Source organism: Salmo salar, chromosome ssa01, assembly GCF_905237065.1.
Source record: "Salmo salar chromosome ssa01, Ssal_v3.1, whole genome shotgun sequence".
NCBI lineage: Eukaryota > Metazoa > Chordata > Actinopteri > Salmoniformes > Salmonidae > Salmo > Salmo salar.
The window spans coordinates 81,202,722-81,219,939 of NC_059442.1; the positions used below are offsets into that span (position 1 = coordinate 81,202,722).

General features: G+C 41.7%; 2 protein-coding genes across 4 annotated transcripts in view; one reads left to right on the forward strand and one right to left on the reverse strand.

Moving 5' to 3' along the window:
* eme1 (essential meiotic structure-specific endonuclease 1) overlaps positions 1–4,472 on the reverse strand; it is a 22,444-nt gene extending 17,972 nt beyond the window's left edge. For 2 of the 3 annotated variants that reach the window (XM_014213217.2, XM_014213195.2), the window contains exon 1: positions 4,197–4,472. The gene's annotated coding sequence lies outside the window, so the exon portion shown is untranslated. The remainder of the gene's footprint in view (positions 1–4,196) is intronic. The other variant, XM_014213213.2, reaches the window with a different exon arrangement.
* Positions 4,385–17,144, forward strand: LOC106612239 (39S ribosomal protein L27, mitochondrial). Its single transcript, XM_014213229.2, has 4 exons — positions 4,385–4,609; positions 15,985–16,113; positions 16,260–16,327; positions 16,619–17,144. Exons 1-4 carry the CDS (start codon positions 4,570–4,572, stop codon positions 16,823–16,825), a joined length of 444 nt encoding a protein of 147 aa, XP_014068704.1. The 5' UTR covers positions 4,385–4,569; the 3' UTR covers positions 16,826–17,144.
* The last annotated feature ends 74 nt before the right edge of the window (positions 17,145–17,218 follow it).

Genomic DNA, 17,218 nt, shown 5'->3' on the forward strand with positions numbered 1-17,218 from the left:
ATTGTCCACCCACACAGACAGTGTGGTGAAGAAGGCGCAATAGCACCTCTTCAACCTCAGGAGGCTGAAAAAAAAATTGTCTTGGCAACTTAACCCCTCAAACTTTTACAGATGCACAATTGAGAGCATCCCCCTATGTGAGATATTTACTGCAGCCCTCGTCCTCCACATACAACACCCATTCTGCCTGTCACATTCTGTTTAAGGTCCCGAAAGCACACACATCCCTGGGTCGCTCGTCTTTTCAATTCGCTGCAGCTAGCAATTGGAACAAGCTGCAAACACTCAAACTGGACAGTTTTAGCTCAATCTCCTCATTCAAAGACTCAATCATGGACACTCTTACTGGCAGTTGTAGCTGCTTTGTGTGATGTATTGTTGTCTCCACCTTCTTGTCCTTTGTGCTGTTGTCTGTGCCCAATAATGTTTGTACCATGTTTTGTGTTGCTACCATGTTGTGTTGCAAAGGGCTGGAAACTTTCTGGGAAATTATCTTATAACAGTGAACCTTTGTGGAATACACATAAGGCAATTCTAGGTCTTGTGGCATATTTTGGATAAACTATCCCCAATGCAATGGAATTGCAACCCTCTGCATGCACAGTGCATTCATCCATCACATGTGCAGTGCACTCTTCCATCACATGATTCTCAAGATCTTGCACACTAATGAGATCTAATCTAATCTAATTGAGCCTACACTACTACACTGTCTGAGCCAAGGACTACATGCTTTCTGGTAAGTTTTGATGACAATACTGGGTGGGGTGAATATATTTTATATGACATGATTTTTTTGGTTAACTAGTAAATAGTAGCCTACTGCAAAGTGTGTTTAAATCATTTCTAACTTGTTAACAATTTCTGCTAGTTAGTTTTTGCTACCATGTGGGGTTTAGCTTGCTTGAGCCTGCTAACTGAGAAGTGTTAATTCACCTGTTTCATTTGAAAACATTTATCTTACAAAGGAGTTGTTTAATCTAACTGCTTAACCATTTATCTGTACATGGAATTGCATTTGTTTTTTTGTTGTTTTTTTACAGGAAAATGCCCTGGGCACCACCTTATGTGTGGAGACATTTCACTGCAGCTAATGTAGAAGGAAAAGCTGTGTACATTTGTAAATACTGTGCCAAATCATATCTGAAGAATGCAACAAAGATGCAGAATCATCTGGCCAAGTGCATAAAGCTCCCTCAGCGCTCACAACAAGCAACCTCTGACAAAAGTCCCTCTACTTCTATTCGAGGTGAAAATGATGAATCCGACACCTTATCGATAGCAACAGCTCATGGTCCTCCTGGAATCAGAAGTTTTTTTGAGTCAATGGAGGAGCGTAGTCAGAGAAATGCTGATTAATGTCTTGCTCGAACAGCGTATGCAACTGGTTCACCTCTGATGCTCACAGGCAATGTGTATTGGAAGAGATTTCTGAATGTTCTTCGCCCAGCATACACCCCTCCAACCAGACATGGTTTATCTACTCATTTGCTGGATGCAGAGTTCAACAGAGTTCAAGTGAAGGTCAAGCAAATCATAGAGAAAGCAGAATGTATTACAATCATCTCTGATAGGTGGTTGAATGTTCGTGGGCAAGGAATAATTAACTACATCTCCACCCCTCAACCAGTATTCTTCAAGAGCGCAGATACAAGGAACAACAGACACACCGGTCTCTACATTGCAGATGAGCTGAATGCAGTCATCAATGACCTTGGACCACAGAAGGTATTTGCACTGGTGACAGACAATGCTGCGAACATGAAGGCTGCTTGGTCTAAAGTGGAGGAGTCCTACCCTCACATCACACACATTGGCTGTGCTGCTCATGCATTGAATCTGCTCCTCATGGACATCATGGCACTGAAAACAATAGATACTCTACAAGAGAGCCAAGGAAATGGCTAGGTATGTCAAGGGTCATCAAGTTATAGCAGCAATCTACCTCACCAAGCAAAGTGAGAAGAATAAGAGCACCACATTGAAGCTGCCCAGCAACACCCGTTGGGTGGTGTCATCATGTTTGTCTCCTGGAGGGGAAGGAGTCTCTCCAAGAAATGGCCATATCACAGTCTGCCGATATGGACAGCCCCATCAAGAGGATCCTCCTGGATGATGTATTTTGGGAGAGTGGTAAGCAGCCTGAAACCTATAGCAGTAGCCATTGCACAGATTGAGGGAGACAATGCCATCCTGTCTGATGTTCAGACTCTGCTTGCAGATGTAAGAGAAGAAATCCATACTGCCCTGCCCACTTCACTGTTGCTCCAAGCAGAGGACAATGCAGTTCTGAAATACATCAAAAAGCGTGAAGACTTCTGCCTGAAGCCCATATATACTGCAGCGTACATGTTGGACCCCAAGTATGCTGGCAAGAGCATCCTGTCTGGTGCAGAGATCAACAAGGCCTATTGTGTCATCACTACCTTGTCTCGCCACCTTGGTCTGGATGAGGGCAAGGTTCTTGGCAGTCTGGCAACTTGCAATTATGTCTACTTATGATAAGGTAAAAGGTTTATGTTTCGGTCTCCATATGATATGGTAAATATTTCCAATGCAAAAAACATCTACATTTAAATGGTACTAATATTAATTCCCATATTTTCCCATTAATTCCCACATTAAGTTTCCACCTCTGAATATTCCCCAAAATGTGCAGGCCGTCATTCTAAATAAGAATTTGTTCTTAACTGACTTGCCTAGTTAAATACAAATAATAGAACACTAGTCAGTTTAATAATGTTAACATATTTTGCATTACTCATCTCACATGTATATACCATATTCTATCCTACTGTATCTAAGTCTATGCCGCTCTGACATTGCTCGCCCAATATTTATATTTTTAATTCCATTCCTTTACTTTAGATTTGTGTGTATTGTTGTGCAATTGTTAGATATTACTGTTTGATATTGCTGTACTGTTAGAGCTAGAAACACAAGCATTTCGCTACACCCACAATAACATCTGCTAAACACGTGTATGTGACAAATACAATTTGATTTGAATACCGTCACACCATCAAAAAAAAATGTCAAATAGTGATATGATATTTTGACCATATCACACAGCCCTAGTCCAAAAACACCAACACAGTTGTGAAGAGGGCACAACAATGCTTCTTCCCCCTCAGGAGGCTGAAAAGATTTGGCATGGGCCCTCAGATCCTCAAAAAGATCTGCAACTGCACCATTGAGAGCATCTTGACTGGCTCCATCACCGCCTGGTATGACAACTGCTTGGCACCCGACCCCAGGGCACTACAGAGGGTAGAGCAGGGATGGGCAACTCCAGTCCTCAGGGGCCTGATTGGTGTCACACTTTTGTCCCAGCCCCCGTTAAACACACCTGACTCCAATTATCAACTAATCATGATCTTCAGTTTAGAATACCAGGCGCTGTCAAAGGAAGGTCCTAACAATTGTTGTCAACGACTCCAGCCACGGACTGTTATCTCTACTACGGCACAGAGTACCTACGCCCCAAGTCTGGAACCAACAGGACCCTGAACAGCTTCTACCCCCAAGCCATAAGACTGCTAAATAGTTAACTGCACTGACCCCTCACATACGCTGCTGCTTACTATCTGGTTTATAGACATAATTGGTCGGAGCACGTCAAACGAAAGACTAGTTTCTCAGTGACTCGTTCAATTTAATCATGACTGGAGTCGTTCAAAAATAACGAATCGTTTGCGTACTGCTACTGCTCAATGTGCATGCTAGTTACTACTTGCTAGCTTCATTGCTAAACACATAGTTGGAAATGAGTTAGCAAGTGATTTTGGGCACTGATAAAAACTTTTTTTTTTTTTTTTACCGCGTGTAAGTTAACTGGTGCTTCATTTACGATAGTTTGACAGCTTGATGAAGTTGTAGACATGTTGTTCTCAGAAATCAGTCCTGAGCGCGCAGCCAGACTTTCCCGACTCGATAGACTATGCAGTGCACTTACTACTTTTTAAATGCACATGTTTTTACTTGAAATACTGTACCAAACACTAAAGCTACAGTTAACGTGTATGCAATTATCGTAACAGTAACATTCGAGGCCTATGGGTTGGGTTAATGTCATACTATTACATTTAGCTAGCTACATTAGCTAGTAGATGTTGTCGAGGCTAGTTAACGTTTAGCTACCAATACAACGTTAATATCGAACGTCTCAAATGAATTGAACATAATGATCTACTCACGTTCTTGTAGAAGGGGTTCAATATTTTATTTTCAGGACAAAAATTATTTCGATAACTTTCGAGCTATTTCGTCTTGCTAGCCTTTTGTAACTGGGTTTTCATAATTTTGGATTCCGCGGGTTTAGTGGACGAACTAGTTGGCACAATGATGGTTAAACCCCGCCTATTTCTACAATTTCTCTTTTTAAACCAAACCTTAACCACACTGCCAACCTTATGCCAAAACTTAATCTTTAAGACCAAAAAGCTCATTTTAGTTGCAAATTGATGTTATTTAGGATGTAGACAATTTTGACTTTAGCTGTGGTAACTAGAGACAAGCGGTCAGTAGTTTAGAATTTGATGTGACAACGTTGACGTCACGTAATCCAACATGGCGGCGCTCGCGTCCTTGATGTTCAAGTCCAGAGCAGGTAAAATATACACGTTACAATTTATTGCGTTAATTCAAACCTCTCTATGAAACACACTAATATACGTCAATGACACACATTTATTGTAAAGTTTCCCAGCTTGATAACGTGTTTTTGAAGCTAGCTGGCATGGCATTAGTCACTCTCTCGTGCCTTGTGCATAGCTTAACCAAATATTTTTTATTTAAGTGGCGGATATATTTTTTGAATTTAACTAGGCAAGCCAGTTAAGAACAAATTCTTATCTGGCCAAACCCTTACACCACCAGGCCAATTGTGCGCAGCCCTATAGGACTCCCAATCACAGCCGGATGTTTTTTATTTAACTAGGCAAGTTAGTTAAGAACAAATTCTTATTTACAATGACTGCCAATGAACAGTGGGTTAACTGCCTTGTTCAGGGGCAGAACAACATATTTTTACCTTGTCAGTTCAGGGATTCGATCTAGCAACCTTTCGGTTACTGGCCCAACGCTAGGCTACCTGCAGATGTGATGCAGCCTGGATTCGAACTAGGCATTGCAGTGTCTTAGACCACTGCGCCACTCGGGAGCTCACGGGTTTTGTTCGTCGAGGGCCTGCAAACCGTGTCAATATATCCTCCAAACGCTGTCTTCGAAGGCATTATCACTTTTATACCATGAGTTACCAACATATTAAAATAATTATTGACATATTTTCATTCAACTTTATTTTGACTAATTTACTCATACTATTTAATCCTTCTGCAAGATATAGTCCCCACACAAATCTAGGGTTGCTAGAGACACGACCCAGTTGTTCAGTCTTTTTGTTTTGTATCTAAGGTTGCGACCCAGTCGTTCATTCTAAATGTTCCATTGTCATCCAGGCTGGCAACTTTCTTATCCCTTGCTTGCTAGCTAGCCAACTACGGCTAACTTAGTCAAGTCAAAAAGTGCAACCAGAATAACAGCAAAGTAGCCGCACTTGCATTGGCATAGAAAATGTGCTCACTCGTCAGGTCACTGTTATTCAGAGGAGCAAGCCAACAACACAGTAACACAATCACTTCAATCGGAAGCTGGAAAGACTGCAAATGAGCTACTTTTCATTTTACCATAAATATATATCAATAAAAATGATGCCAGCTGATTCATGATTTCGACTGGCAGACACTGCCTGCCTGTCTGTCTCATCCCGACTCCCCACACGTTCATTACTATGTGACAGCAGGAGATCGAATTTGAATATTGAAACAATGTTGCAAATGTCGGAGAGGGGCAGCAAGGTTTATACAAATCTCCCTGTTGAAAACAAAATGTTAGTCTAAAATATATGTGAGATAATGTCTAGATGCTTTTTATAGTGGAGATCCAGTTTATAAATTGCCTGGCTGGGCTGATGAGACAGTGGATTGCGCCGTCAAATGGAACAGAGTAAATGGGCCTTTTAACATAATAGATTTAGCGGTGGCAACTTGTGGAATAGACACCGGCTGGAATGCAGTTTTAACCAATCAGCATTCAGGATTAGACCCACCCGTTGCATAAAACTAAGACTGTCGCTTCCAATGGGAACAAATGAGTCATAGTGGGCAGAACCAAGCACAAGCTAGCAAGATCCTATTGGCGTGTTCTAGCCAACATTTGTATATTTCCGTTAGGGAACGCCTACCCTGTGAGGTGCGCAATAACTCGATTCGCATTTGCACTCCTAAACAATGCATTTTTAAAAAATTACAAAATTGACAAAGGGTAAAGTGAACAAAACTTTGTCCACTCTGTTAAAAAAATAATTGGTTTTCGGAACAGAACTGTATTGAGTAGAGGTCGACCGATTTATGATTTTTCAACGCCAATACCGGTTATTGGGGGACCAAAAAAGCCGATACCAATTAATCGGCCGATTTTATTTTTTGTTTGTAATAATGACAATTACAACAATACTGAATCAACACAAACTTTAACTTAATATAATACATCATTAAAATCAATATAGCCTCTAATAAATAATGACACATGTTCAATTTGGTTTAAATAATGCAAAAACAAAGTGTTGGAGAAGAAAGTAAAAGTGCAATATGTGCCATGTAAGAAAGCTAACGTTTAAGTTCCTTGCTCAGAACATGAGAACATATGAAAGCTGGTGGTTCCTTTTAACATGAGTCTTCAGTATTCCCAGGTAAGAAGTTTTAGGTTGTTGTTATTATAGGACTATTTCTCTCTATACGATTTGTATTTCATATACCTTTGACTATTGGATGTTCTTATAGGCACTTTAGTATTGCCAGTGTAACAGTATAGCTTCCGTCCCTCTCCTCGCTCCTACCGGGGCTCGAACCAGGAACACATCGACAACAGCCACCCTCGAAGCAGTGTTACCCATGCAGAGCAAGGGGAACAACTACTCCAAGTCTCAGAGCGAGTGATGTTTGAAACGCTATTAGCGTGCACCCCGCTAATTAGCTAGCCATTTCACATCGGTTACACCAGCCTAATCTTGGGAGTTGATAGGCTTGAAGTCATAAACAGCGCAATGAGCTGCTGGCAAAACGCACGAAAGTGCTGTTTTAATGAATGCTTACGAGCCTGCTGGTGCCTACCATCGCTCAGTCAGACTGCTCTATCAAATCATAGACTTAATTATAACATAACACACCGAAATACGAGCCTTAGGTCATTAATATGGTCGAATCCGGAAACTATCATCCCGAAAACAAAACGTTTATTCTTTCAGTGAAATACGGAACTGTTCCGTATTTTATCTAACGGGTGGCATCCATAAGTCTAAATATTCCTGTTACATTGCACAACCTTCAATGTTATGTCATAATTACGTAAAATTCTGGCAATTTAGTTCGCAATTGTTGCATATACCCTGACTCTGCGTGCAATGAACGCAAGAGAAGTGACACAATTTCACCTGGTTAATATTGCCTGTTAACCTGGATTTCTTTTAGCTAAATATGCAGGTTTAAAAATATGTACTTCTGTGTATTGATTTTAAGAAAGGAATTGATGTTTATGTTAGGTACACGTTGGCGCAATGACAGTCCTTTTTCGCGAATGCGCACCGCATCGATTATATGCAACGCAGGACACACTAGATAAACTAGTAATATCATCAACCATGTGTAGTTAACTAGTGATTATGATTGATTGATTGAATGTTTTTTATAAGATAAGCTTAATGCTAGCTAGCAACTTACCTTGGCTTCTTACTGCATTCGCGTAACAGGCAAGCTCCTCGTGGAGTGCAATGTAAAGCAGGTGGTTAGAGCGTTGGACTAGTTAACCGTAAGGTTGCAAGATTGAATCCCCGAGCTGACAAAAATCTGTCGTTCTGCCCCTGAACAAGGCAGTTAACCCACCGTTCCTAGGCCGTCATTGAAAATAAGAATGTGTTCTTAACTGACTTGCCTAGTTAAATAAAGGTGTAAAAAAAATAATAATAATAATCGGCCAAATCGGTGTCCAAAAATACCGATGTCCGATTTTTATGAAAACTTGAAATCGGCCCTAATTAATCGGCCATTCCGATTAATCGGTCGACCTCTAGTATTGAGATCAAATGTTTCATGATTGAGAATGTGTAGAATGTTGGACAAAATCCATAGTATCTTAAAATGGCCATAATGATGTAGAATACACAACCAAATGATCCAGGTGTGCTAGATATAAAGATTATAAATGATTCACACAATTGTGGTAAGAATGTGCCCAAAAAGCTGTCTGAATCGCTGATTTCTGAAGATGTCATTATCAATAATTGAAATATTTCATCTTCAAATGTCTAAATGGATATGTACAAGTGAATAGTCATGGATGTGAGCTGATTAAAATATGCAATATTGTCCTATTAACCGTTTTCATAAAACAGAGGACCAGAAATGTGTAAAATTCCGTAACCAAATATCTTGATGATGAGAGCAGCAAACCATTACACATAGTTCGTTTTAATTCAGATGTATTCTTATTATGGGGCTATAGCAGATTGGTCTGTTACTAGAGTACTAAAATGTATATAATTGTCCACAACAGGCCCAACATTGGATTTTACTACAATGTAATGGAATGTACAGGAAAGGTTTATAGTCCTCATAATGGAAACAGTTAAAGGATAACATTGTTTATAATTTGAATCAGCCCACATGACTATTTACATGTATAAATCTATTGTACATGTTTGAAGATGAAGTATTCCAATTAAGGATTTAAACATTCTAAAATGAGCGATTCGGCCAGCTTTTTGGGCACATTCTGACCACAATTATGTGAATAATTTACCATCTTTACAGTATGGCACACCTGGCTCATTTGGTTGTGTATTCTACATCACTATGAACATTTTAAGATATTATTGGGCATGCTACAATTATATTTCATACAGGAATGGTCATGCGTAATTGATCCAATAACAGTTGTTTGGCGGCCATATTGGGGAAAGGTTTCTGTGGGGTTGATACGTGAATCCTGTGATGGCCCTGTATCTACAAATCTTTTTTAACCCTGTTCTAGCTGTGTGTCTGTGAAATGTGGCGCCTCTATCACCAAAGTTAGAATCCAAAAACATAGCTGCCCCACTACATGGAATTCTATGGCTAAGCTTCCAACATTCTAATGTCAATGGCAGAATATGCTGTATGTATTGACTCGAGTGTGAATATTTATGTAAATAAAATTTCTGTATTTCATTTTCAGTAAATGTGCAAACATTTCTAAAAGCATGTTTTCACTTTTTCATTATGAGGTATAGTGGGTAGATGGGTGAGAAAAATAATATATTTAATCCATTTTGAATTCAGGCTATAACACAAAATGTGGAAAGTCAAGGGTTATGAATACTTTCTGAAGGCACTGTAATAATGCCCAGACGCTCCAGTGCTGCCCAAATGCTCTGTCCAAACGCAAATATACCTCGCTTGTGTTATGATTTTGAAACTTTCATATAAGCGAGAGAATTTTACAAAAACAAAAGATACTTACTGTACGCAGTTTAGCAAAGCTGCACCCGGCTGTGTTTATAAGAACACCTGCTTCCAGCTGAAAATGTGGAATGGAATGGCCCAATGGAAATGCGAGCCCAAGGTGAGAAGAGGTGTTGTACCTCTGCTTGGAGGCTGTGTTATTGAAAACAACTTTGCGAAACTACGAACACTAAGTGTGTTAAAGATTATTTCTCACTGATATGAAAGTTAAGATCCAAAGGTTTCCAAAACAGCATTGCAAGCAAGGATTTATATATCTAACCCGGACGATGCTGGGCCAATTGTGAGCCGACTAATCACAGACGGTTGTGATACAGCCTGGAATCGAACCAGGGTCTGTAATGGCGTCTCTATTGCTGAGATGCAGTGCCTTAGACCGCTGCACCACTCGTGAGCCCTATATACACATCAATTACACTACAAATCTAAACTCAGCAAAAAAAGAAACGTCCTCTCACTGTCAACTGCGTTTATTTTCAGCAAACTTAACATGTGTAAATATTTGTATGAACATAACAAGATTCAAAAACTGAGACACAAACTGAACAAGTTCCACATACATGTGACTAACTAACATGAAATAATGTGTCCCTGAACAAAGGGGGTTGAAAATCAAAAGTAACAGTCAGTATCTGGTGTGGCCACCAGCTGCATTAAGTACTGCAGTGCATCTCCTCCTCATGGACTGCACCAGAGTTGCCAGTTCTTGCTGTGAGATGTTACCCCACTCTTCCACCAAGGCACCTGCAAGTTCCTGGACATTTCTGAGGGGAATGGCCCTAGCCCTCACCCTCCGATCCAACAGGTACCAGACGTGCTCAATGGGATTGCGATCCGGGCTCTTCACTGGCCATGGCAGAACACTGACATTCCTGTCTTGCAGGGAATCACGCACAGAACGAGCAGTATAGCTGGTGGCATTGTCATGCTGGAGGGTCATGTCAGGATGAGCCAGCAGGAAGGGTACCACATGAGGGAGGAGGAGGTATTCCCTGTAATGCACAGCATTGAGATTACCTGCAATGACAACAAGCTCAGCCCGATGATTAAGTCACACACTGCCCCAGACCATGACGGACCCTCCACCTCCAAATCGATCCCGCTCCAGAGTACAGGCCTCGGTGTAACGCTCATTCCTTTGACGATAAACGCGAATCTGACCATCACCCCTGGTGAGACACAACTGCTACTCATCAGTGGAGAGCACTTTTTGCCAGTCCAGTCCTGTCTGGTCCAGCGCGGTGGGTTTGTGCCCATAGGCGACGTTGCCGGTGATGTCTTGTGAGGACCTGCCTTACAACATGCCTACAAGCCCTCAGTCCAGCCTCGGACAGTTGTTGTTGCCACCCTGTACTTGTCCCGCAGGTGTGATGTTCGGATGTACCGATCCTGTGCAGGTGTTGTTACACGTGGTCTGCCACTGCTAGGACGATCAGCTGTCCGTCCTGTCTCCCTGTAGCGCTGTCTTAGGCGTCTCACAGTACGGACATTTCAATTTATTGCCCTGGCCATATCTGCAGTCCTCATGCCTCCTTGCAGCATGCCTAAGGCACGTTCACACAGATGAGCAGGGACCCTGGGCGTCTTTAATTTGGTGTTTTTCAGAGTCAGTAGAAAGGCCTCTTTAGTGTCCTAAGTTTTCATAACTGTGACCTTAATTGCCTACCGTCTGTGGTTCATTGAAAAAGCATGGGAAACAGTGTTTACACCCTTTACAAAGAAGATCTGTGAAGTTGGATTTTTACGAATTATCTTTGAAGGACAGGGTCCTGAAAAAGGGACGTTTCTTTTCTTGCTGAGTTTATATACAAATCAATTACATAATACTTTTTCCCCCCACTGTATATAGATATGTATTTGATCCCCTGCTGATTTTGTACGTTTGCCCACTTACAAAGAAATTATCGGTCTATAATTTTAATAGTAGGTTTATTTGAACAGTGAGAGACAGAATAACAACAAAAAAATCCAGAAAACCGCATGTCAAAAATGTTATAAAATGATTTGCATTTTAATGAGGGAAATAAGTATTTGACCCCTCTGCAAAACATGACTTAGTACTTGGTGGCCAAACCCGTGTTGGCAATCACAGAGGTCAGACGTTTCTTGTAGTTGGCCACCAGGTTTGCACACATCTCAGGAGGGATTTTGTCCCACTCCTCTTTGCAGATCTTCTCCAAGTCATTAAGGTTTCGAGGCTGACGTTTGGCAACTCGAACCTTCAGCTCCCTCCACAGATTTTCTATGGGATTAAGGTCTGGACACTGGCTAGGCCACTCCAGGACCTTAATGTGCTTCTTCTTGAGCCACTCCTTTGTTGCCTTGGCCGTGTGTGTTGGGTAATTGTCATGCTGGAATACCCATCCACGACCCATTTTCAATGCCCTGGCTGAGGGAAGGAGGTTCTCACCCAAGATTTGACGGTACATGGCCCCGTCCATCGTCCCTTTGATGCGGTGAAGTTGTCCTGTCCCCTTAGCAGAAAAACACCCCCAAAGCATAATGTTTCCACCTCCATGTTTGACGGTAGAGATGGTGTTCTTGGGGTCATAGACAGCATTCCTCCTCCTCCAAACACGGCGAGTTGAGTTGATGTCAAAGAGCTCCATTTTGGTCTCATCTGACCACAGCACTTTCACCAGTTGTCCTCTGAGTCATTCAGATGTTCATTGGCAAACTTCAGACGGGCATGTATATGTATTCTTGAACAGGGAGACCTTGCGGGCGCTGCAGGATTTCAGTCCTTCACGGCGTAGTGTGTTACCAATTGTTTTCTTGGTGACTATGGTCCCAGCTGCCTTGAGATCATTGACAAGATCCTCCCGTGTAGTTCTGGGCTGATTCCTCACCGTTCTATTGATCATTTTAACTCCACGGGGTGAGATCTTGCATGGAGCCCCAGGCCGAGGGATATTGACAGTTCTTTTGTGTTTCTTCCTTTTGCGAATAATCGCACCAAATGTTGTCACCTTCTCACCAAGCTGCTTGGCGATGGTCTTGTAGCCCATTCCAGTCTTGTGTAGGTCTACAATCTTGTCCCTGACATCCTTGGAGAGCTCTTTGGTCTTGGCCATGGTGGAGAGTTTGGAATCTGATTGATTGATTGCTTCTGTGGACAGGTGTATTTTTTACAGGTAACAAGCTGCAGTTAACTGACACTCTTAAAGGGAGTGCTCCTAAGAACAAATTCTTATTTATAATGACGGCCTAACCCGGCCAAACCCTAACGATGCTGGGCCAATTGTGCGCTGCCCTATGGGACTCCCAATAACGGCCGTTTGTGATACAGCCTGGAATCGTACCAGGGTCTGTAGTGATGCCTCTAGAACTGAGATGCAGTGCCTTAGACCCCTGCGCCACTTGGGAGCCCTATATACACATCAATTACTCTATACATATCTACAGTTGAAGTCAGAAGTTTACATACACCTTATCCAAATACATTTAAACTCAGTTTTTCACAATTCCTGACATTTAATCCTAGTAAAAATTCCCTGTCTTAGGTCAGTTAGAATCAACACTTTATTTTAAGAATGTGAAATGTCAGAATAATAGAAGAGAGAGTGATTTATTTCAGCTTTTATTTCTTTCATCACATTCCCAGTGGGTCAGAAGTTTACATACACTCAATTAGCATTTGGTAGCATTGCCTTTAAATTGTTTAACTTGGGTCAAATGTTTCGGGTAGCCTTCCACAAGCTTCCCACAATAAGTTAGGTGAATTTTGGCCATTCCTCCTAACAGAGCTGGTGTAACTGAGTCAGGTTTGTAGGCCTCCTTGCTCGCACAAATTTCTTCCATTCTGCCCACAAATATTCTATAGGATTGAGGTCAAGGCTTTGTGATGGCCACTCCAATACCTTGACTTTGTTGTCCTTAATCCATTTTGCCACAACTTTGGCAGTATGCTTGGGGTCATTGTACATTTGGAAGACCCATTTGCGACCAAGCTTTAACTTCCTGACTGATGTCTTGAGATGTTGCTTCAAAATATCCACAGTTTTCCTATCTCATGATGCCATCTATTTTGTGAAGTGCACCAGTCCCTCCTGCAGCAAAGCACCCCCACAACATGATGCTGCCATCCCCGTGCTTCACGGTTGGGATGGTGTTCTTCGGCTTGCAAGCATCCCCCTTTTTCCTCCACACATAATGATGTTCATTTTGGACAAACAGTTCTATTTTTGTTTCATCAGACCAGAGGACATTTCTCCAAAAAGTAAGATCTTTGTCCCCATGTGCAGTTGCAAACCGTAGTCTGGCTTTTTTATTGCGTTTTTTTGAGCAGTGGCTTCCTCCTTGCTGAGTGGCCTTTCAGGTTATGTCGATATAGGACTCGTTTTACTGTGGATATAGATCATTTTGTACCTGTTTCCTCCAGCATCTTCACAAGGTCCCCTGCTGCTGTTCTGGGATTGATTTACACTTTTCGCACCAAAGTACGTTCATCTCTTGGAGACAGAACGCGTCTCCTTCCTGAGCGGTGTGACGGCTGCGTGGTCCCATGGTGTTAGTACTTGCGTACTATTATTTGTACAGATGAACGTGGTACCTTCGGGCGTTTGAAAATTGCTCCCAAGGATGAACCAGACTAGTGGAGGTCTACAATTTTTTTTCTGAGGTCTTGGCTGATTTCTTTTGATTTTCCCATGATGTCAAGCAAAGAGGCACTGAGTTTGAAGGTAGGCCTTGAAATACATCCACAGGTACACCTCCAATTGACTTATGTCAATTAGCCTATCAGAAGCTTCTAAAGCATGACATCATTTTCTGGAATTTTTCAAGCTGTTTAAAGACACAGTCAATTTAGTGTATGTAAACTTTTGACCCACTGGAATTGTGATACAGTGAATTATAAGTGAAATAATCTGTCTGTAAACAATTGTTGGAAAAATTACTTGTCATGCACAAAGTAGATATCCTAACCAACTTGCCAAAACAGCAGGTAGCCTAGTGGTTAGAGCGTTGGACTTGTAACTGGTTGCAAGATTGAATCCCCGAGCTGACAAGGTTAAAAGCAGTCGTTCTGCCCCTGAACAAGGCAGTTAACCCGCTGTTCCAAGGCCGTCATTGAAAATAAAAATTTGTTCTTAACTGACTTGCCTAGTTAAATAAAGGTTAAAAAAAACTATGGTTTGTTAACAAGAAATTTGTCGAGTGGTTGAAAAACGAGTTTTAATGACTCCAACCTAAGTGTATGTAAACTTCCGACTTCAACTGTATATACACATCAATTACACTATACACATCAATTACATTATACACATCAATTGCACTATACACATCAATTACACTATACACTTCTATATACACATCAATTACACTATACAAGAAAAGCAAACACAAAACTCGACAAGCAGAACACTGAATATGGAACCATCACATTCTTCAGTAAAAAGGCCCCCTAACATCCGCCTGAATTGCCCTAGAGACACCAACTCCACCAACTTGTACTTTTGGAGCTCATTCCACAAACTAAAAACAGATTTACCTAACTCATGTCTACTTTATGATACGAAATGCAATGATATGTACTGAACCTATCACCCCTAATAAGGCGCTATGATAAACTTCGTCCAATGGATTCAATAGTGTCCAGCTGTGGTCCATATTTTCAGCTGAGAACCCTAAGAGGATGTAAAGCACCCTTGGTGTCTCGAGCTAATTTATTCCCAACATGACAATGCTATCCAATCCCTGAACAGCAGGGACACTTATAGTAGACGAAAACCTAAATGTCCTTTGTCTGTCACGAATGTTGATAAAAATTATATTTGAACGTACTCTACCAATTGTCTATGGGGTTGGTTCGTAATAGGGTGGAACTTTAGACAACCTTTCCAAATGAAAATATTATTAAAGACTTCTGTTGTAGACCCACTTCCTCTCTGCTTTCCTCATGTCTAAATAAAAGTCCCCCACAAGTTATTGCTTGTTTGTGCACATATGGCACACGTGCAGGACTTTTATTTTGACATGAGGTAAGCAGCGAGGAAGTGGGTCTACAATAGATCCATGTTTGGAAAGTCTGTTTAATAAAACATTCCTTTGGATATTTTGTCTCAAATTCCACCCTATATAGGTAAAGGGATGGGGCCGAAGACGTGGATGTTGATTAAGGCAGCCCCCCCCCAACATTCGTGACAGACGAGACATTTAGGTTTTCGTCTATGTAGTAATGTGGGGCCATGCTGTCCAGGGATTGGATAGCATGGTCAAGTCGGGACTATGACTGGTGTATCAGGCTACCTACATTGGAAAGAAGTTGCTGACTTAGCATGAGCATCACAAATGGTATGGAACAGCCCACTGCCTTCATACAAGCCAAACAGTCATTTATCAACTGTATTGACTGCTTCAAATGTATCCCCTTGCTACAACTGCTACAATGTTTCCAAGCTACAATGTTAACTCAACAAAATTGCAGGTCTTCTGCTCCCTTGCCAGTCCTCTCTTGTGGACTGGGTGCGCTTTGCATCCAAGAAGGCAGGCGGTAGCAGCAAGAACCTCGGGGGAAAGAGTCCCGGTCGCAGATATGGCTTCAAGAAAACAGATGGTAGCTACGTGAATGCTCTTATTTGTCAGTATGCTATACTTAGTTCTGACTTCTCGTGAAAGGTGCATGTTATGTATTTTGATTTTACACACGTCAGGTTTGCATCGTCTAACTAACACTTCTGTTTTGTTGGCATCCACCTTCAGGGAACTTTGTCCATGCTGGCAACATCCTAGCAACACAGAGGCTCATGCGGTGGCAACCAGGAGCACATGTAAGGTTTCCCACTTTCACTGTTAATATCCTGAGGTGTATTCATCACATGCACATCGTAGCAAATAGTTTAACACCACAGCTAAATGTTTTGCAACAGAAACATTTTACTCCAACCAGAAAACTAATTGTAAGTTTCTATTGGACAAATTCAGGTAGGTCCCTCTTTGTTTCGTTTGATTCCGTTTGGTTCCTAGTGAATACACCCCTGGAAGCCTTCAAATGTCTGCAGGTCGCCGGTTGATTGTCAACTAATCTCTCTCACGCTCTACCCCCCACCTCTCTCTCTCAGGTGGGGATTGGAACCAACAACACCCTTTATGCCCTGGAGGATGGCATTGTCAGGTTCACTAAGGAGGTGTATGTTCCAGCCCCACGCAGCACTGAGACATTCAAGGTCATCACCAAGCTGCCCATGGGAACTGTGCTCTACAAGACCTTTATCAACATAGTGCCCAACAAACAAGAGGGCAAATTCAAACTGGTTGGCATGTTCTAAAGACTGATGACTCATTCATATTCCACTCCGTGGAAGCTCAAACCCTACTTTTTCTATGGACTTGGCGGATTGAAAGGTTCTGTTCAACCGCGGACTCCTTTGTCGTGAATGTTGTGGAACTGAGCTGCTGTGTGGTGAGGAGGATTCTGGAAGTTCTGAGGGAATTCCTCAAAGTTTCCTGTGTTGTTGTGGTGACCGTTGCCATATTGTCATTGATCCTGCACTATTTGACTATGGTCGAAAGTTTAATCAACAGGCCTGACTTATTGTGCTGTAAGAAGACGTGTCACTCCATCCAATAAAGTTTTTTATAAACTGGGTGGTTTGAGCCCTGAATGCTGATTGGTATTTTTACTGCTCTAATGATGTTGGTAACCAGTTTATAATAGCAAT